The sequence below is a fragment of the Sylvia atricapilla genome, chromosome 1 (assembly GCF_009819655.1).
Source record: "Sylvia atricapilla isolate bSylAtr1 chromosome 1, bSylAtr1.pri, whole genome shotgun sequence".
Taxonomy (NCBI): domain Eukaryota; kingdom Metazoa; phylum Chordata; class Aves; order Passeriformes; family Sylviidae; genus Sylvia; species Sylvia atricapilla.
The window spans coordinates 25,000,132-25,023,473 of NC_089140.1; the positions used below are offsets into that span (position 1 = coordinate 25,000,132).

The following is a 23,342-nucleotide window of genomic DNA, read 5'->3' on the forward strand; positions in this document are numbered from 1 at the left end:
TCTGCTTTCAACACTTGCAGAAGAAAGTCAATCAGTTAAAGTTTAAGTCATGACTAAGACAGACAAATGTTTAAATAGCTGGAATACTTACATGAAGGCCCATTAAGCCTACAAATAAACTTCAAGTTTCCCAAATAAAACTATTTTCTAGAATAACTATCTATTCTTGTTCTTCCACAGCAGTATCTATGGAGTCACAATTAGATCTACTAAAATAAGTACATTAAGGGCTTGAGATACAAGTCTTGTGTCTTGAGACACAGAAGACAAAGCTAAAGCAAAGACCTCAGATGCAAATGAAAGAGTTGTTAGAGTCAACACAAGAAGTACTGAGACAGTCATAAAATCCTCAGTCCTGTTTCATAGTTAAAGCTAATTTGACTCATTAAGACTATGAACATTCCAAACATACGAAGATATTTCATTTCTCATTAATAGAAGATTCATTATTATTTGATGTCCACTTGGTCGTTATACTGACTAAATTAATTTAAAAACACCACCTACCAAATCTAATCTCATCTGAAATTCATTTTAAAACATTGATGTCTCTGGGTAACATTTACTGGTGCTGGTGACTGATGCAATGAGTTATTAAGATCTGCCTGGCCTCACAAACACTGCCAGTTCCACCACTAGTATTCAGGAGAGAACTGCTTTTGCCTCCAACACTGCTGTTCCACAAGCACCTCAAGGCAGTTTAAAACTATTCTGAGACAGACTGGCTCCCCATGCCACAGCCTTTCCTCCCTTCCACTGGGTACAGCCATCCTGAGAAGCTACAGAGTGAACTGGTCTGGGTTCAAAACAAACGAAGCCCTAAGGAGGAGGAGGAGGCTTTAAAGACTTTCTTGTTCCAGATCATTCTGTGGATGCACCAGTCCTCTGACTGGCACACAGGAGAGGGGGCAGACAGGATTGCCACTTTCTTTTGGCTGCAGTGCCAAACGTTTGGTAGAAAAGAGCACAGACCTGCCCAATTACAGACTTAGCTGTGACTAAGGGTGCCCTTGGACACAAGCCTTGTGACATGGTCTGTGCTCACTGGGTGCCTGTCATTGCCAGGCTAAAGTCTCTAGTTTTGTCAAATCACTCAAGTTTTTGTAGGCAATGAATCCTAACGACATACAAAAGGATATGAACACAGGAAGTGGGGTGGAGGGGTTGAGAGAGACAGAAACAGAGACAACAGCTGAACAAAAACAAACCCAAACCCTTCTGTGGCGCCCTTTTTTTTTTTTTTGTCTTTTTTTTTCCCCCCAGAGGTAAATGGACTCAATAAATGAAGCACTGAAACTGTGTCTTGTGATTAAATAATTGTCTGTTTCAATGCAACACACTGCTGTTAACTAGCTCGTGTTCATGTGTAGTTCTACTATCCACCAGTACTTACTCTAGTGGATAGAAATAATTCATGATACAACCCAAAACATTAACGTCATTAAAAATGGAAAAATGTAGCAAATTCTGCTCAACCACCAAGAGCAGGTATTCAGAGAGAAAAAAAATCAAAAATTGCTACTTTAGTAAACTAGTTCATCACTGGATTGCATTTTCTGTTTTCCTTTTGCTAGTCCAAGTAAAAGTCAGTAGCTGACCTCCATTCCTGCACAGCCTCAGGGAAGCAAACTGTTCACAAAATCCCTGTTTTCAGTTGTAAATGTTAATCTGATCAACACCGTAATGCCATTTACTAGGAGTTCACACAATAGCCTCAGCTTCAGTAAAACACCTAAAAAATTAGCAAGTCAATTTAAAGGGAAAAACAACTCCCCATTAAATCCTATTCAGACCTGCAACTTCTCTCCAGGCCAAAACATACAGACACGTTCTCGCGGGCAGGCTCCCTCTTTGTAATGTTAACAGAGCAATTTAGAAAGACTGGATGCTTTAAAAAGCAGATGGAATTTAAATACTGGGAAGAAGGGAGACTCATTTGGTGTCTTTTGGAGCATCTTCAATTTATGGCTGCATTGCTGTAATTAAGAAACAGAGGAATACTGCCTGCTTCACTAGAAATCCAGGGACAAACTAGAAGTATGCAAGCTTTCTCCCAAGCTGTAGGCTTCAGTCTGAAGAAACATCACACGGTGCTCTGCAGTATACATTGCAGCTTTTGTTTCAATACTTGAGTGTACTGGCTATCTCAAAATACTTCAAGACCTTTCAAATCCCCCCATATCTAATTTCCTTCCATCTAAAGGTAGAAGACATAATAAAAGTATACTAATCCTTTAAATTATTTGTAGCATATATCCTATTAGATTCAACATTCAGAAGGTGTTTTAATTCCTGCTGTCATCATTAAACCTAATTTTACTTCTATGTATTTATATATCTATGTGAAGACAGTAATATAGCAAGCAGAACCGTAGAGTCTGTAGCATATGCTCAAAAGGCAGCTTTTCGTGGTATTATTTGGGGAAGCTTGTGGGAAGCTTGCTTTAGGAGTTTATTTTTATGCTGGGCTCCCACTGCCTGTATTTCTTCAATATTATTGTGCTGCAATTAATTCCCATCACCAAATGAATGATGACATCTAGGAAAGATGCTGAATCAAACACAGAAGAGCAAAAGCAAAGTTCCAAAACTGTAGGCTCTATATCATGTAGCAGATAAAAGTAAGTTTATTTTTACAGCAGGCATAATATCAGGAATCACAAACTAATAGGCAATGAAACTTAAACCTGCTGAAGTGAGATAAAGAATCTCAGTAATTTACAAAAACCATACGCTCAAAAAGATGAGACAGTTTCTTCCCTTAATCAAAAATGAAAAATGAAGATACAATATCACACAGAAACTTTTGCTTTTAAAAAGTAAAATTGTGTCCACCTATGAAAGTTTGTGAGAACAATGAAATTATACATTCATTTGAGGCTTATTTTTAATGTTTTTTAAATACATACCTTGTAAAGACCAAAGAAACCTAAGTCCCTTAATACACTCAGGGCACTAACTCGTGGACCAGTAGTAATTTCTCCAGCCACCTGCAATCGAATCTTGACAATTTCCAATGGATTGGTAAAGATTACTTGAGAACCTCCAGCCTGAAATTAAAAGCAGAAATCAATATATTAACCTGATACATTATTTGCAGTGTGCATCCTGTTACATTCAAGATAAGACATTTTCAATCTTGCTGCACTCAGTTAAACTATTAGCAATCAAAAGCTTTAGTATTACTGCACCTCACAAGGTAAGAAACCTACTCCCCCACGAGATGAGTCGTCAGAAAAAACAGAGGAAGCAGGTCAGCCACCGCAGGACACTGCAGTACATCAGACAGACACTAGCTCAATTCTTTTTGCAAGAACACATTCACCAACACCAAGTTATGCAATGCTGACAAACCAAGAACACTACAACACAAGGAACAAAGGAAAAGGGAAAATTAGTAACTAGTAAAGCAGCTGTGATGTGCAGTATATGGAAAGTGAAAATACACTGCTGAAGAGTAGAAATCTGGCAGAAACTTTTTCCAGTTTTGACATGAGTTCGTGTAACAAAGAACACATGGATTCCAATAAGCAGAATTGCATGTATATTGTGCTTTCTAAAATAACCCTCTGAACTACCAGTTTCGGTGCCATTAAATGCTGCCTGATTCAAGATTCTGAGCTCTCCTTATTTAGGTACCAGGCATTAAAGAAAAGAAGGTCTACAGACTGAAGGATTCTAATAATCAAGAACTGCTAAATGTTTTCAATGTGTCAGTCTCCACTTGTTGGGAAGACACCCTCAGTCGATTCTGAAAGTCTGCTTTAAAACACAGCACTGGCAAGCATTCTGGACTCCCTCTGGTTCTCGTAAAGTTCATCTCATTCATCATATGTACTTAGGGCATAACCCTTCTGCTACACTGACAGATCCTGAGCTAAAAATCTGCAATGAGAAAAAATGGCAATGTGAAGGTTACCTAAGTGTATTTGAAAATATTCATTCAAACTCCTTCTGGCTCAAATTCAACAGAATGTCACTCTAACTTCTGGTAAGTATGTAATTCTGTGGCGTGACAGCTATGGTCTTCTGTAGGTTCTGAAATCACACGAACTATGCAAAGGGCAACCCTTGCCCTCCCTCCAACAAAACAACTATTTTGTTCTAGAAGGTAACAACTAAAATAAAATAAGCATTTAAAAGTACTTGCATGTAGTGATGTCTAGTATGTAAATACCATGTGCACATATTTTTAAAATTATCCCAGTGTTAGAAGAATTAATTGTAGCTCAGATAAACTATCATTCAAAATAAAAAATACACTCAGTAATATGGTTCAAATAATGTGCTGAAGAAATGGCAAATCACACGAACAACTACTCTTGTCTACCACTTGGAGTGAGCATACACAATGTGGTTAGAAATTAAAGTCTTTACATAACCCCCAAAATATCCCAAGTGTTTCCTATTTTGACCAGGAAAAGCATACTCTTGTGTAACTCAACTGGTCTTGACTTCCAAATTGGCATAATTTAATTTAACTGCTTTTACCGAACCAGAATCCTGGTATATATAAAACTGCTATTCTTGTTGCCATAAAAAATTAGACTGATAAATTATTTGGCACATATACTGATTTAAGTTTTGCACTTAAACTGAAACATCTTTAAAAGTAAGTGTTCAAAACAAAAAATTCTTTCTTTTACTTGTCTACTCATCTTGCAAAATCTCAAAATAAATAAAAAGAATCCTGGTAAGTTCTTTGATGAATTGCACATTCTTATTTATAAAAAATTTGGTGTAGGTATTACAATTATTAGGCATTTCCACATGCCAACATACATATTTTCTTCTTAAAAATTATAAAATCTGAATTGCAGGTGATAATGTTAATTTGCAAGTTTGTTATACAACAGCCATTCTCTAAAACACGTTACTTAAAACCTTTTATCAATTGCTCTATTAGCAGAATTAAATTACAATCCCTCAGTATGATATTCCTGCTGTTCATTGTGCCATGACTCCATGAGAAATGTTCCTTTAATTTTCACTACAGGAAAACCATATTAAATTTTAAAAGATTACAACAAAATTAAGTATTAGTATAAAATTAGTATTATTATTACTATTAGTGCACCAAAATATGGAACAATTTAAAAACCTATAAAAATGTTTATAAGTGAATGCCATCATAAAGAAAGGAAGTCATAAGATATCTCTGATTTTAGAGGAGAATAAAGGCAAATGATTTCAATACAATATAGTTTCAATATAAACAGATGGGAAGTACTTCAGGCGCTAGCACATATAAATGTCTATGTTTGCATGTCCAACCTAGCTGTGTTGACACTTCCAGCATTAGTTTGCTGCTCTGGCTAAATTACATAGGACTTCCTCTGCTTCAGCTTAAAAACACAGATGCTATTATTTACCCACTTCATACAACCAAGCTCACTACATTCCAAGTTTTAAAAACACTGAGACTTGCATGCACCAGACAGTACTAAAAGGACTATCAATGTCGCTGCCCAAACGGCAGGTTTGAAGAGAGACACTGGTCATTTCCAGTGAAGTGTTTCCAGACGGTTCAGATACCAGCCCAGAACTCCCTGAACAACCTGTGTCATGCTCCAGATTTATCAAAGATACACTCCAAAAATCAAACGGTGAATAACTGAAAGCGATGAGGCAGACAATACCTGACAGAGGTCTCAGTAGGAGGGTTTCTACCACCTGCCTGCCTTGTGATGCAGAGGAAGGCTGGTTTATCAGCCTGTGCAGAGGCAGTTCCAGAGGTAACAAGTACAGTCGCCTGGTGGGGAGCTTTGATCGTTCTGTTATTTGAGCATCTGTGCTGGTAACTGCAGCTCCTTGCTCTCAAAATGGGGGCGGGGTGGGGGAAGCAAACCGGAGATGGCTACTGTACTCCCTAATGAAATGATTTCTTGCTTATCTAGTACTGGTAACTCCTATTGTGTTATTCATCATCTCAGTAATGCAAGTGTCTCATAAATATTAATTTATTTCCTCCCAGCGCTTCTGTGAGGAAAGTACAATGAATCTGGTTTTACAAGACGGGGTTTTGAGGCAGACAGTTTAATTGTACGGCCAGTGTGTGCATTTCCCCCCTGCTCAAACATTCACAACTTGTAAGAGTCTCCAGATACCCTCATCTCCAAATCAGTAGCTTGAATCACAATGCCATAGCTTCTGTCTTCTTTCTCAATTTTTGCATAGTGAATGCAATGAAAGAAATCCCATCAATCTGGGTTTTTTTCCCAGTCTTTTCAAGATACTGGTATAAACTGGTATGGAAAAAAACCCCCAAAACAGACAAAACATTGTATCACCCTGTTCATTCATTTGGTTTGGCCAAAAGTTGAAGAATATTGCCTTCTGGTTTGCTAGCTTTTGCAGTCAAAAATGTATTTAATTATAAAATTTTGAAATAAGCTCCCAAAGGGAAGAATTTGAAAGCTATTTTTCTTGTCCCTAATAAGCACCATTTAAGTTCAGGTTGCTCAAGCTTAATGATTTCTCCACTAAGTGTCAGAAAAATCAAATACATCAACCATTTAATACAGACGGTTCCCAGTAACACAAATTTTGCTATACTGAAGTTACAAACTTGAATACCCTCAATGTTGAATTCCTTATCATGTCTTCCAATCATTTTTTAAACAAATGACCTGACTGTATAAGTAAATCTATTACTTTTCAGTTATTATCATGTGATTAAAGTAAAAACTACAATTTTGAGTTATTTATAGGTGTAGATAACCAGAGGTACTGCATAGATAGTTATCGCCAAGAGCCCACAAAGGGTCCATATTATTCTGAAAGAATTTAACATTTGAACTAATCACAAGCACTTATGGTCTTGTTTGATTTAAAGCAAGAAAATAAAAGGGAAATATCACTGTCATCCAAGAAAAATTCATACATGCATAACTAGAAATCTGCATGCTTTTAAATGTGCTTTAACAATGTCAGCTGGCAATGCACCCATCCACATGTGAATTTTTAAAAATAAGCTGGGTTTTTTCCCATTTTTGCAGTTCTTCAACTCTGCTATTGGTATGATATCACCCAACACCTCTCGATGGCAGTATAGTCTTGCACAGTAACACAGTACTGTCTATCCTGCTACTTTCCTACTTTACTGAACAGAAGGAAGAAGTAGAAATAGTTGAGCATTGATTGATTTTTTTTTTGTCCATGGAGAAATAAAGTCCACTCTGTAATTAAAAAAATCAGTTTAGTAACAACCACTTAACAATACTTCAGTTAAGAAGTCAGAATGTTTTCTATTTCTTCATGTGTTCAAATCACTCTGCAATGAACTTACTGGAAAATAAACAGATTTTCACTCCCCTCATTACACTGAGAGAAGAAATTCCTGTTCTTTTTAATATAACTGCTTTTTGTGCCCTTATGAGATTAACTAAGGAATGAGCACACCAGACACAACTCTCCTCGGGCTTTCACATCTCCATTTGAAAGCTTTGGTGTATGTTCTGAAGAGACTATAGCTTGCAATTAAAGAAGGAAATTTTGTGTTCTCCATTCCAGAAGGAAGTACTAGATTCCTTTCCTTTCAGTGCTACTGACCATCAAATGTTCTTGTTCCTCTAATTAGCCTTATTACCTATCTGAAATTGTAGCCTCTTTCCTGCTCTCAGTAACAACTTTTACAGTCAGCCTAGATCTTTCTTCTGCATCCCATCCAACTTACCACATATTCCTTTTTATAGTTTCATGGATGAAGAAAGGATTACTACTGCTATTAGACTGTTAAAGCTTTTCAACAGTATCACCCAGGAACAGCAATTATAGCAATTAATGGCAATCATAAAAATACATAAGCAATATATTATACAGTTGCCAAAAATCAATCTCTGCAAAAGAAATTGTCTACAATGTGTTGGTTACTTGTTTAATCTACAAAAGAGAAGCAGATGCAAATTCCAGTTGATTTTTAGTCAACTGTTTATCATATTCAGTCCTACTGCATACTATACTATGTCCCAAGCCCTTACTCCTTGTCAGTTGCCAGATGCAGCTTGTTTGCCTGTGCATTTCCCAGCATCCCTTAATCCTAATTGAAATCAAGGCTCCTGAAGTACAGACACTAAATAAAGATTGCTATTTGTCATAAAAAAAATTATTAAAATTATACCAATGATTCCAAGAATGGAAGAATTACCATCCTCATCGTATAATAAAGGGCAACTAAGGCACAGAACTGTTCAATGATTTACCACAAAATCACATACAAACTCTACAACAAAAGAAGGCTTAGAAGCCAGATTTACAAAGTGCCATTGCAGTGCTTCGAACTACCTCTAAAAGTCTTGGTGTTTGTATGGCAGTAGGTCCCAAGAGCATTAGATGAATTATGCCAAAACTGCTGTAGAGGGGATTTTGCTGTGGACTCTCCTGTTACCAGAAAAGCCCCCAAGTAATAGACAGTAGTCCAAACTGATTGTTTTCCTTACAGATCTCAAAGGTGACAACCTTAATTTCATGGTATTGTATGTCAACAGCAAAGCATGCTGGGTTCTCAAAAGCTTGGTTCTATGTTACCTTTTCATTCCATAAAGCTAGGCCTCAAAAAATCTAGACAAGCCATCTCATGCTCTCTTGTGTTCTCTCATCTGTGGTCCTACCTACACAGCATTCTGATAATGCTCTTTAGCAACAGGAGTTCATATAGTAAATACCTTTTCTTCAGATCATGAGATTTCCTGAGCCCTCAATCATCTGCTTTTCACTACCCTGATCAGCCTATCACAGAAACAGCTTTCATGCTGCTCGGGGAGAATTCTGTTTTTCTCTAGCTAATCTTTCTTGTCTTCTGAGGACAGCCTTCCCTTGGTCTGGCTAAGGTTTTACTTTGTGCAGCTCAAACAGCGAACGCTGCCAGAATTACAGTCTTGGTAATGTCCAAATGTACATAAAATGTAAAGCAAGCTCTGTCAAATCCTCACATAAAAGTGCTCGTAAATAGAATTGCAATTAGTCTGAACAGAAGTACATTCCTGCTACTGCATCAGATTTCCAAGACTAAGATACAAGTTGTGCGGACTGTCCTACAATAGAATATTAATGACCTGTCTAAACAGAAACAAACAGGAGTACGGTTTGTTTATAAGCACTGACCAAGTCTGCAATGGGAAACAAATTAAAATTTGTTTGGATATTTTCCACGTTATAGGTAATTCACTTCTCAGAAGCCTAGCCAAAAAATCAAAGTGGAGCCTACTTGATTGGCATTATAAAAGCAATTAACTTACAGACCTGTCAAATCTGCTAACGTTTGGTTCTGTCTGCTCTACTTGTCTATTTTGACTAGCTGTAGAATCATTTAATGATTTACAGACCTTTCAAGTCCTAAGGCATGGTAGCTGTATTAAAACTGCGACCCATTATTTCATGGTCACATCATAAATTACTGTGACATCATAAATATCTTCCTTTTTCTCACAGAAAGCTAGATTTTAATTCCTGATTTGAGTTCAAGCCTTTGTTTTTGGATTTGGGGTTTTTTCTGGCCTTCACTGGTAAACACTGTAATATTTTACTGCCAATAAAAAAAAGAAGTAAAAGGAGAAAGGGATATGTAATAAAATATAATTGTCTAAACAAATCCATGTTTTAAAACTGCAGTGTACATTTATGTAAAATTTTACAGTCATTATTTCTATATATGCTTCATATATAACAGGAGAAAAAAGAGTAAGATTCAAACTGAATTAATATTAAGAAAGTTTGTTGGAAAAAAATGGACTTTTAAAGCACTCAGAATTGTTTGGTTCTGGAATCAGAAAATTATCAACCTAAACCTAGGCATCCTACCTTGTTTCACAGCTTGAAAAATTTTCCCTCTCTCCTTTTTTTCAGGGGGAAAGGAAATGAAAAGAAAGATGAGAGGGAAAGCAAAACGGGAAAGTATCTCTAATTCGTTATGGGAAAATTATTCTTTTTAAAAAAAGTTAAAATTAGATTAACTAATGCAAAAGGAAAATTCAAAATTAAGTGAAATCAGGTTCTGCAAAATTCATTACTGACTTGGGGAAAGACCAGTTTAATTAGGTATGACTGGGTGAAAATTTCAGCAAACTGTTATTTTAAAAACACCCAAACCTGCAAAGAAATATGGGGTGAGGTCAAAGAGAAACGGGCTTTACACCAGTAAGGTTTTCCCACCCTTTGGTACAATCTCTTGAACAGGGCTATCATGTTACTGTTCACTGCCTTCACAAACCTCATCATAAGGCTTAAATTTAAAATTAGATGAAAATTTATCAGAGACAATTAAAACACAGCAGTGCTGAAATACAGCAAGTTTGTAAATATGAAGCAAAATTTAAGTCCAGATAAGTTGTGTTTTTTTACCAAAAATTTACAATTAGTTTAAATGTTTTTCTGCATGCTGAAAGTAACTATAATTACAATTGTTCAGACAACAAAACTACACTTTAAAAATACCTAATTATTTACAGTATATTCAGTTACTTTATATTCATTATGTTAGACAGAATTTAATTAATTTATTGAACAACATCACTTCTGTGCACAAAAAAGAGCTTTAAATTTAATCAAGGGAGAAAAAGCATGTTTTAGGAGATTCTGAAGTTCTCCTTAAAGCAGATGTGAAAGTTGGGCATACATCAGCAGGTAGAACTCCCCTTGAAAGTAAAAGATCCCCAAGCACAGGGAGACCAGACCGCTGAGAATAAATCTGCTAAGCACTGAAAAAACATATGCCATGCTGTCAAAGGTCATAAGAGCAATCATCAAGATGGCCATCTTCATTTAACTATCTCAATAAACTAGACCAAAACATTTCTGTGTGACAGTAGTTGTTTGCTTTTTTTTTTCCCCCAGATATACATGTAGGTATATTTTTTTTTCCCACTGGCATATATACTGCTAAATTTTACAGTTTAATTTCACCTATAGCTCAGCTTCCCTTGACAAACATGGCAGAATATTAACATATTTAGGTTTCATAATAATGAAAGCAAGAATGGCACCTTCAGTCTCCTTTAGTCCACAACTTACAAATGTCTGAATTTTTGCAAGTAAGAGATCTAAATGTCGGAATTGCAGTTTATACAACCTATGTCTCCACTGCAATACCATGAAGAAAATGTAGCTCAGATGTGGACTTATCTTTATTACTCTCTGAAACATAAGATAAATGTTTTAAGTAGCTGAATAAAACTATTTGCACTGGATCTGTTATTTGGCACAATTCACATGGAATTTCCTATCACATCCCTATATAAAAATTAATTCTGGGCAGGATTTTGCACTCCACCTTAACCATATCTAATTTTTATGTTCCATACCAGAGTTGAGGCTGCCCAAGCAGGTCCAATACATTTTAACTTTATTATGATTCCTATAAAGTCTCTCAAAATATGCCTAAAATTGCCTTGACAATTTAAACAAAAGCAGATCTGTATGAGATCTGTAATTGTACTGTGCTACATGATTTAAGCTGGCTAATAGTGAGCACACACTGAGCAGCTGGGAAGGAAAAGACTCTGTGCTCAGAAGGAGAAGGGAGAGCAAAAGGAAAGGTTAATAAAGCAAAACGTAGTTCTCTTTTCTTACTGAAAATTACGCCTCCTACTTACCGATATCATTGTATTAATATATGCAGACAAAGCAACATACATTATATAGCGAGTTCTTTTTAGTCATGCTATAATACTTCTGTTTTTCATAGTAGTCTTTTATGTTTTATATTACTCTTTATTTTGCATATTTGTATCTCCTTCCCAATTACACAAACGTAAATTTTTCATTAAATGCTGAATTGCTTTATGGAAGGTACTAAGCAAAATTACTGTCTCACCTAAAAAGTTAGTATTAAAGGTAATGTCTCAAAACCCCAAATACAGTCTTTATGACACTTTTACAAAGAGTGTTTTCCACATGTTAATATAACTCAAAAAAATTAGAAGAGTATAAAATGCTATATTAAAAAAAACCCATCAGGTTACTTTCAACAGATGCCCGTAAGTGAATTAAGATTAACAAAAGCAAGCAGCTAAACTTGGCATGACTTAAAATCATTTTTATTTTAGAATATAAAATCAAGTAAAAGACCATGAAATAAATCTTCCAGGATTTTCAAGATTATTGCCACTGTAAAAAAAATATTTCAAGTTGTACTTACAGTTTACACATCCTTTTATTAAGGAACTCCAAAGGTAAGTTTTAGTATTAGCAGAAATCAAACCTAGCATATCTGTGCTCATTTTAATTCAATAAGGTTAAGTCAGCTTTGTGGTTTAGATGCTCAGCAGATCTTAGCTCTTACAGCATCATTACATCGTGCCTTGAAACTGAAACTTTTCCCTAGCCTCATAATGATAAGGGCTATATAGGATTTGCATGAGTGATGAGAGTCCAAAATGTGCAGCAGAGATCAGAGTTCATGGTGGGTGTCAGGCATTGTGCAAATCTGAAAGCTACATGCATTTTATGGGTAACAAATACTATAGTCATTAGGAAAATTTCTTACAAACAAAGGAGATGGAAATCTTGTGTTAGTAATTTACATAACAGCCTTCCTAAAGTATAAAGGTTATACTTTTAATTATATTCTTGGGGGTCTCAAAAAAAAATCTCAACCAACCTATCGCTTTCATCTTCACGTAATAAAAAGCTATGAAACAGGCTGTTAACTGAATTAAGTGTCACAAGGTCATGAAATAAAAGATCTATTTTCTTCTTTTCTTCTTTTTTTTTAGGAGAGAAAACAGTTTACAAAACAGAAAAAGACTTGTTCAATGAAACAATCAGCTTTAGTTACAAGTGCAAAAGTCAGCCATGTGTACTAATTCACAGTAATTATGATGCAAAGTGAACTCCTTGGAGACCTAAAAGTCAACGCCTGGCAATGGTTGGGCAAACAGCAGAGTGGAGCTACTCAGGTGATACTGACCCCTTCAAAGCCCTTTGTGTTCCCGAACAACCCAAACTATCCAAGGATCTGCCTGTCCTCCCTTCGTAGGTATTATTACTCTACCGTATTCACAGGGCTGCTGTTTAAAACATTACAAACTAGCATGCATCCCAGCACTAAGCTCTTGCATAAGCAATGAATACACTCCAAGGAAACAGAAGCACTGAACAAGAAAAATTTCAATCTGTGTTTGTAACGCAATCCCAGCTGAGAATTAAATGTGGAAAGAGGAAAGATGATAGGGCAGGTGTCTTAGAAAATTCATCTTAGTTGGCTTCTCCTTTTTAGACTTTAGCACATCATGCCCTCCTGTCTTCTTGCCTCCCACATCAGCGATTACTACATTGTGAAATGAGGTAAAAATCCAAGACTGACAATTTTCAAGCATTCAACACTGTCCGTGCTGCTTCCACAGTGAAATCACAGGTTTCACAATGGCTTAAACGGGGACAAAAAGTTAGGCCAATACAATGGTGAAAGCTAGATGAAAAAGTGTGTCTTTGGAATCTCATATTTAACACATATATTTACACCATGAGAGAAAAATTCACCCCAAAAAACCTAGGCAATGCTGGTAATGAGAGTCTCTGTTGCTAGTCTGAATTTGGTTTAAAATTACAAAAGAACCCAAAGACCACCTGCAGAAGAGACAAGTTGCAACCTATCTACCTGGCACCTAACTATGCCCTTAAGTGGAGCACTACAGTTAAAAGAAAACTCAGGGCATTCTGCCACTGCACGTCTACTGCTACAACTCCATGCAGTATCTCGCTGTTAATATAAATTTAGGACAAGCCAACATTTACTGCACATTTAAAACACATCTCAAACCACCTAGCTCTTAAAGCAGATCCCTAGTTTACAATGAACTGCCGGCAAAAAGCTTGCTGCAGCGTTCTCATGAATGACAGGTCTCTGTAAAGTGTGCTTTTTGTACTGCATTAAAAAATTCACAGCAGTCTGTAAAATAAAAACTCTAGATCAAATGACATTTTAAATGAAAATTTTGCTGAATTCTCTATGGCTGCCATGTTCATGAGACTTTTTATTAGTGTAAGGGGCAAACACTTTTTACTCTGCAAGCGCTTTATTGCATTTTTCCTTCATTTACAGCATGCTTTTTATTTAGGGCTTTAGAGACCCACATTCTTCTCTCCCTCCCCTTCTTTTTTTCTTCCCTGAATGCTCCTAAAGTTACAGAACAAGGGGATCCTACCTGGCAGTCTACAACAGGTCAGTGATCAAACAGAAGGAGCAGTGAGACAGCAGCCAAATCCTGCCCCATCTCCTGAGAATTACAGAGAGCCAGGGCTTCTCAGCCTGCAATGCAACCGAGCCACTGCACCCTGAGGCTGATAATCGTTGTTCACTTTCTGCAAGCACATACAGCACAAATCTCTGCACCTACTGAGGTTAAGACGCAAGCATTTTTTTAATGTTGCCGTAGTTATCGACACAGGTAGAAGCAGCTTGAAAATGTGACCTCATCTGTCGTATGACAGCAGAAACAAAGACAGATTAAAAATACACAAACATTGCTCTGCCCCGGTGATCAAAGCTGTTTTAAATAAACAGGGCTCTTTATCTGTAAAATGCACCGGTCTTTGAACAACTATTCGTTTCACCTAAAGTATTTACATTTGCTTGAACAAATCAATACACCAGATACAGTAAGCTGTAACATGAACAGACAGAACTAGACCAAGTAGTGAAATATTATCATTTACCCAGTAACATGCCAGTTGTTCATTAAGATATGACTTTGTGCAAGGAAAACACTCTTAAAATCTTAGTGGGTTTTAAATACAGCCTACATTCAGGAATGCATTATGCACTGAGTTAACATTACACAGCCTACGTCTGCTGCGAACTCAAAGAAGCATGAGCAGCCTCTGCCATTTCAAAAAGCCAGTATCACTGCAAAAAGTGAAAATTAGTGGGTGCAATAACACATCAGGAAAGCAGTGACGTGGTAGAGTGGGTGCCACAAAGTAGTAACTAATTATTAACTTCTGGAAAGGTTAGCATGAATCCTCTTTAGGCCATAAGCTACAGCCGACATGAATAAAGACACATTCTTTATTAAGGAAACAAACTAAACTGTGAGAATTACAGAGCACAGTTAAAAGGCACGATGCACAGAAACATTTACCCTTTCATCAAGAATGGCTGGCCTATCTAGGAAAGAACTGAGATGCTCTAGGAGAGTCTGCTCTTGAACCGGATCTGTGGTTAAACAGAAGCCTTAGTCCACATAATTAATCATATAAACTGCACTTTCATGAATGTCATATGAAGGAAATTAAAGATACTTACACAGCCACCAGCAAGAATTTCTGCAGCCAGTGGGACAGATCCATCTTTAGTCCTAAATTTATCTCTCACAAAATCATTAACCTTAAAAGACAAACATTTATGAAAGCTGATAAATTAAAAGGTCAGAGAAAACACTCATCAGCTGCAAATTCTGTGCAAATGAAAATGCAAATACATCTACTAAGCTATCAAACTACAAGATATCAAAGAAATCAAAGTCTTGGATTTTATATTAAATATTCTAAAGCTATGTTCCTTCTAACAAAAATTCGCAGCATAATTTGAATCCTTCTTACTCAAAAAATAAATCATCACTAATAAGGTAATTTTAAAAATCAGAAAATTATAAAATACATTAATATTTTACAAGTGCTCACTATATTAAAAAAATTAAATAAAATGTCAAATTAATATCAAAACGTTCAATACTAAGCTTTAACACAATGGCAATTCAATTAGTAGCATTCCGTGCCTTTTATTTTTTCTAATGCATACTCCTAGCTTTGATGAATACTACCCTATCAGTGAATAAACAATACACTATGACTGGATTATAATAAGGAATTCTTAAGTGCCTTACAAACACTCAAGAAATAACAAAATTACAAAAGTAAAACATTAAGAAAAAAAATCATTCAAGCAAGTTCCTTTCTTATCAACAATTCACTACATGCTCGTATTATCTATCTCCTGTTGCACTAGAATCATACATACAGGAACCACGTGAAGATACAAGAACAAAAGCCCTCCAATAAGTAACCATTCTGATTTGCTAAGAGGTGAAACCAAACCTTTGTAAGCAGCCTATGCTACTTACAAACAAGCAGATGAACTGAACAAGTTGAATGAGCTTGTTATATTTTGGAGTGAGTCGAAAAATAAGTTTTCAGAAAGATTCTTAAAATGTACATGCACATTTTAGTAAGATTCTTAAAATGTACATCTCTCTGGACGAGACTTGTATGCCACTTGTACTGTGCACAAATCAGATATTAACAGCTTCTAATTGTAATCTGATGCATTTTACAATGTGGAGAAATGTGAAAAAAAATCCATTTACAAACTTACAGTAAGTTTTATGGCCTTCTCTGGTGCTACTCCTAATAGCTGTGGCAACAGACCTGTAACATGGAAATAGAGAATTCAAGACATTGAGTAACTTGGTATTAAATAAACAAATCAACAAATGTATGTAGAAATCGGCACCTAGAAACAGGCGATTTTTTCAGCAATTTCATGTTATTATATATAATGAGAGTACTTAAACATTCAATTTTGAGAACAAACTTTGTGCTACCACTTCAAGTGCTACCACTGTCTATATATAATTGTTTCTTTTTCTTTTTAATTCATACTAGCTCATTTTATGTTTAAACACTAATACAGATTTGCTAAAGATGTCTCAGTACTGTCCTGAACTGACTTTTATTTTTCTCATGTTCACACAAAAATCAAGACTTTCTACTTAATTTTTGTGAGATAAACAATGCATCCACTCCATAAGTCAAAACCTCAGTACCTTTTTCTAGCAAAAATAATGGCACTAGATGGCAGGACCGAAGGGGATAGGGATCAAAATCATGCAAAACATTCAAACATGTATGACTGCATTCTTAAGCTCTTTGCCCAGATAAATCATCAGTTTCTAAACCAAAGGAAGTTACATTGTTTTCTACCCAGGTACGGAATTTTCCATTTTATTTTGTTAGAAGTGATGTGCTACAGAACTGGAAGTGTGAATTTCTGACTCTCAGCTTCACTTGTTTGAAGTGAATGGTCGATATTTTGTAAACATTTGAATGACACAGCCAAAAATAGGCAAAGCTTACCAACAAAGCCTGAAGCCAGAATGGTGTTGCAAGCATGCATCAGCATAATGAAATTAAGACACCATTCAAAAATGTGAGAAAATCACCCCAGCTAGAGCTCCTGGTGCAGAGCCCTTCGTTTTAGCAGTTCAGGCAGCACATTTGGGTACTTTCTACAAAGCCTGACATTCTCACTTCTCCTTGGTTTTATTTCGTTGAAAAAAAACCCCAAACAATTGTTTCCACCACCAGAAGTTAACCTGCTGAACTAAATGTCAGAATAACACAGAGAAAACAGGACATACTCTGGTTTAGTATATTCTTCAATCCTGATACCATCCATCAGCTTTACTGGTTCCTACTAATGCTCTTAACAAGGAATTGACATTGAAGAAAAGCACCACTTGGTTTGTGGTAGCAGGAGACACAATCATATTTATATATGATGTCTTTATTTATATGATGTACATATACATGTGACATTTACCCAAGATAACTATGCTGCATTATGATCCTATGACTGAATATTCAAATAAAAAAATACAGTAGCACTTAATTCATATACAGTTGCTCAAAACCAGAAGAGATTCTGTAGAGTAAGTTAAATTTCAGAATCTGAGTTTCTTAGAAAGTTTTACTTGTACCAGTGACTTGAAACCAGACCTCAATGGAAAACCATTAAGCTGTTCAGAATTATGTAATTAAATATTACATTATCTGCAGCACTGTGAGGGAAACACAATAATATAAAATGAACAGGATTTTTTTCATTACAAAATTATCTTTGTAATTGCTATAATATTTACAACTTGCTATAGGACATGTGTGGCTTGATATAAACATTATGGCAAATGACTTTTTATCTTCAGAGATTAAAATTGTTCCATATACTTTAAAAGTAAACTACTTAAGCCAAATCCAGTAAAATTAAGCAGGTCTGATATAATTGGATAATTCCAAACACAAAGGTCAATAGATTTAAAATCACATATACATATATTATTACACCCAAGCTATATATAAACCATGACTTTCAAGTCATATTTTATGAAATAAATCACAGAAAAAGACATTCTAAAATATCAAGATATGAAGATTATAAAGGTAGTCCAGTTGACGACTGGCACAAACCTCCAATTTTAGAAACAATATTATCAGGACAAATCAAATCCATTTTCACTGAACTGATGTGAAGATGGCCTGTTAACTATTCTTCAGCTCCCAAAACTTTGCATTTGTAAGAACACTTGTAAAGTCATAAGAAAAAGAGGTTTATCTTGGCACAAGTTATTTTTTTTCTACCTGGTTCGTTCCTTTTGTACTCAGATCTAAATGGGACTGTTGCGACTCAAAGCTTTCCATAAAACTTCAAGGCAGTGAAGAGAAAGATTAAATAGAATAGGCAGAAGTTTAAAAAACCCCTCGACCCCAGCAAAACCCAAGACAACAACTAAAACCTCGAACATTTTTCTCTTTTCCTGCCTCTACTTCAGACATGACTTTATAGTATAAAATTGCTTTCTAAGTTTTACAACAGATAACACTGTATATATCTACTGCAAGATAGCAAGAAGGACCCTTCATCTGATCTCATATCTATCTCTAAGCGGTACCTGTACATTCTATATGCTATGACCATCAAAATTTAATTTTATTTTCTTTATTATTTTGATGGGAGTCCTGAAACACTGTTGAAAAATTTCTAAACATGATAAAGATGCTAAGTTTTGAAAGAAAGAAAGCACATCAAAGGCCCCATATGAAAATGTCAAGTTTCTATTGGGGTTTTCTTGACACAGTGGGAATTTCTCAGTGTTACTATGCATTAGCAGATGAGCAATATGACATACACACAGATGGAGAACAGGCTTAGAAATGTCTGACAATGCCTTAAAAATGCATGCCTTTTATAACATCAGACCATAATATCTTGCACATAAGCAGCCTGATAGTATAGTACATAGTAAACACATTATTCAATGCCTTTTTTATATCCAAGGCTTTTTAGCAGCAATTACAATGTACTGCTTCGCATTTGACACTGTCATATGGGACTCTCAGGGAAGGGGAAGGTGTGTGCAAGACAGAGCACCAAAAGCTGCATTCAGTTTGCAACACCCTACAAGTTATTTTCTGAAAGTACTCTAAATACATTGTGAATACACACACAACAGCTCATCCAGCCCAGCTGTACTGATGGCACTGAGAAACAAAAATCGTACTTGGCCAAAGTATTTTTTCAGATGTCTAACAGGGAAGCTTCAGCTTCACACTGTGTAACATACGTGATTTTCCCTTCGTATTAGAAAAAAACAGTGATTGAAGGTTTTGTTGCTAGATCTAGATAAAATATTTGAAACCATTAGGGCATCTTATAAGAAGGCAGTAATGGAATACTGCCACATTTTTCCATTACAGGATTCACACAACAAATTAGACAATTAATCACCAGCTGCCATTCAAATATAGCTCCCTCAGACTGGAAATGGGGTATTTCCTGAAAATTTTGTGCTTTGACAGAGCTTGAGTAGGTTTGTAGTTCCAGTTTATATAAATGGAATTCCATTGCATAATTTGGAAGGAAAGCTTCTGCCATGGTCTTTTTGCATCATTAGCATGGGAGTCCACCAGTAATAATGAAGCTGGATGATGAACAAATCATTAAAATCTAAATTAGATGGCATTTGGAATCACTGCAGGGCTAGAAGCACCATCAACAGAAATAAAACTAACAAACAAGCTCCTGAAAAGTTAATAATTACAGATGATGGTGTCTTCAACAGCATTCTCCATCTTTTCCGTCCTCTAGGCAAGTGGCAGTAACAGCATGGCTACCAAACATTTTCCTAAACTACATTTTATCTCTGGTACTTAATTTTCCCATGAAACTCCTATCAAGTATGGGTGAAATAATCTCTACTGGATGCACTGCTTAAGTCTGTGAAGCATTCTGTGACTCATCAGGTGGACTTCTGATTAAAATTCTATTATGACATGTAGGTGACCTCATCAGTTGGAAGAGACCTTGACAAATCACAGCTTTCAAAAATTTTTTAAATTTGCATGTATAAAAATACCTGTGAGTTTCTATATATGCATTTCAGGTATAAACATAGACAGAACAGCAAATTACAGGTATATAAGATGAGCACTCTTTTCAGCCATGCTGAGAAACAGATGAAAATTTTATCTCAGATATAGTCTTTAAAAAAATGCTAACAGCACAGCATTCATATAATGCATATTATAAACACTCTACAGAGGTTTAAATCATGTTTTTTTGTTTTTATTTTTAATCCAAGTGTCTTCTCAGTGGAAACACTGATTATACTTAGAACCAAACTGACATCAAACCAAATTTAGTGATCTCTATATATCCACAAGATGGTGTAATTTATCCTTATCTGAGATGGTTGTTTAAAACACGTTTTCCAAGTTTGGAAAAAAATAGTGATACAAAAAAGAAAAAACAGTTCACTTTGCTGGATGGAAATATGAGCCTTTTATTAAAAATATCATCTAAAATGGCTGAGCTCAGAGCGGGGCTTGTAATTTCTGCTTGCTTTCTTGAAGTGACTCATGACAAAGAGACCACTGCTCTAACTGTTTCTAGTACAATTTTTAAAAAGTATTTCCTTCTATTCAGCTAAGGAGTAGTCTGCCAATGATTACTCCCTTCTCCCGTGGGGACAAAACCACCCACATTGACTTAACCCTGAACAAATCAGTCAAAGAAAGAATTGTAGTGACCAACGAGTAGCAAAAAGTAATGTGGTCTATAGTGTGTCCTACCTAGTGCAGGATTCAAGACTAGAATAAGATGACTCTTGCTAAATGTTTACTGCATTACATTGGGTAATTACACTAATCCATAAAATGCTCCTTTCAAATCTTCTTGTCCTCTCAAGCTTAACCAGAAACTTCCTTCTGCACTCAGCTCCTTAACTTTCTTCAACATCTCCTTAGAAAGTAAGCAACAGTCTCAATTCACAGAACTGCACAGAGGGAGCTCCAGATTTTTAAGCAACTTTATCTATTTGCCTCTTTAAAAAGACCTAAGTCAGGGTGCCCTTTAAGGAGAGAATTTGTAGAAGCACAGGTCTCAATTTGCCTCTAAAATGATAGTATTCTACTGTATAACCCAGAAAATAGATTACTGGCCTGGTCTTAAAAGTTCAGAGATTTCTGAGATTTCATTATTCAGTATTCCTTGGAAAATTGAAAAGTAGTAAAGACAATGAGGAATGGAAGGATAAGCTATACTGATGAGGTTTCCTAAGGTTCCCTAAACCTGGCAATGAAAAAAAAAAAAAAAAAAAAGCCAAATTCAGGACAAGCAAACCGAGTTAAGACCATACACTTATGACATTTCTGAGTTTTTATATATATTTTTTTCCCAGGTGAAAAAAAATCACTTTCCTTCAGAATTTCAATAAGACAGAAGAAGGCAATAGTAGAATTATGCATATTTATTCTTTCAGGATACATTTGGTTCTTTAGGTAATAACTGGGAATTTTGAACGATTTTGATTGCTATAAATCCTTACAAAGTAGAGACCATGTCAGCACTCTTTATTAAATTATTATGTCTGCTCCAAAAATGGCCTCAAACTCAGTCAGTAATAAGGGAGCCTTCCCATCTCCAATTGTGCTGAAATAATTACACAGTCTGTATTTTGCAGAGGAGCTACTTAGCCAACCCCCAGTAACTCAGGTCATGTGTTACAGTGTGCACACCTATCACGCCCCCCAGTTTCAATGTTGTTTCCTACATTGTTATATGAATTGTTATTTTTTTTAAGGTGCACATAACTTTGCCAGTTTGTAACAATATTTTTCCAAAATCCTCTGTTCTTCATTCCTTACTCAACTGCTTTTAAGAATTAATTTTTTTCATTACAATATTCTTATTTTTACAAGTGAAAAGAAGTTTCTAAGCAAGCTGGCTAAAAATGAAGTCAGTAATGCAAGTTTCAAATTCTCCCCTATGAATATCTCAGAAGGGGATAAAAGATCTCAATAATTGTGACACCAGAAATGTAATTTACTTTAACTCAGTGACAGAAAAGAACTGGAATCTCACACGAGGTTCCTGATTCTTTATGATTCCTGAGTTAACTGAACTGACACCACTGATGCCACAACTGGGACAAGCAGAGAAAAAAAAAAAAAAAAAAAAAAAAAAAAAAAGCCACCATTTAACTTCAGGCACTTATCTAAGATATCCAAAGTGAGGATGATTTACATCCTGCAGGGTCAATAGATTTTGGGGCTTTTTTCATTGACTACAGAGGCAGTTTGGAATGGATAACTTCATAACTTGGGTGTATCAGTTACATATATAAAAAGCTAAGTGGGCTGCAACCCAGTGAATCACTCTGGCTGACTCCCCAGTGACAACCTAAGAAAAGGTATACATAAAACTTGATAAAGATGACTATTACCAGTGATTACTGAAGTGAATGCAACTGGCTCACAGAGACCATTCTGCCTCAAAAGAAACACAACAAAAAGTACTTCAAAGAACAAAAACCCACAGATGATCAAACTTCACACCAAACAGGACCAAACATTGCTGGCACTAAGTGCTGCTAAGGAAATGAAAACTTTACTAACAATACATTTTTACTGTAGGAAATTACTAATGTTCCCCTACGGCAGATGAGGAGGGAAAGGACAGAGAGGTCCTACAGAAATGTTTTCATTACAGTGAAGTTTCAATTACCAAGAAGTCTGCAAATCCTTCTCCTGTAACACAGAGAAGAAGCAAAACTGAAGTCTGAACTAAAAAGACTTAAAAACCAGTCACACAAAACTCGTAACAGTATCTTATCATTAGTATATAACACCTTTTAAACTTACCTCGATAAAGCCCAAAGAAACCTTCATAACGTAGCACTTTCTTGAAGCAATCAAAGCTGTTTTTATACATAAGTTCTCCCACAAAAGAGCCTGTGGAACGTTGGTTTTGCATGCGAGTTTTCACTAAATCAATTGGATAGACTGCAGTGGCTCCAACAGCTGCAAATAAAATTCAAGGTATAAGGAAACATGATTTTGCATTTGCAGTGTTTGACTGCAACTGTCATCTTTCACATTTACATCTAACATACCAGTTATATCTTTTTTCTTCATGATCATGATATACTCTGGATACATTAAACTATCTCCCACTGTTTTAACCAAACTCACTTTCCAGTCCTACCTCATTATTTTCATCTTCCTGAATTTTGTTTGGGGACAAATTAGATAGCAACAATTTCCACCTGGAAACTCAAACAGCTCATAAATTC

At 35.8% G+C, this 23,342-nt stretch overlaps 1 protein-coding gene across 2 annotated transcripts in view; it reads right to left on the bottom strand.

Moving 5' to 3' along the window:
- SLC25A13 (solute carrier family 25 member 13) overlaps nt 1–23,342 on the bottom strand; it is a 102,447-nt gene that overhangs the window by 13,816 nt on the left and 65,289 nt on the right. For both annotated transcript variants that reach the window (XM_066317719.1, XM_066317710.1), the window contains 4 exons: nt 22,912–23,070; nt 16,310–16,362; nt 15,242–15,322; nt 2,910–3,050 (listed from right to left, as the gene is read on the bottom strand). In XM_066317719.1, the coding sequence (XP_066173816.1) occupies nt 2,910–3,050; nt 15,242–15,322; nt 16,310–16,362; nt 22,912–23,070 (434 nt within the window). The remainder of the gene's footprint in view (nt 1–2,909; nt 3,051–15,241; nt 15,323–16,309; nt 16,363–22,911; nt 23,071–23,342) is intronic.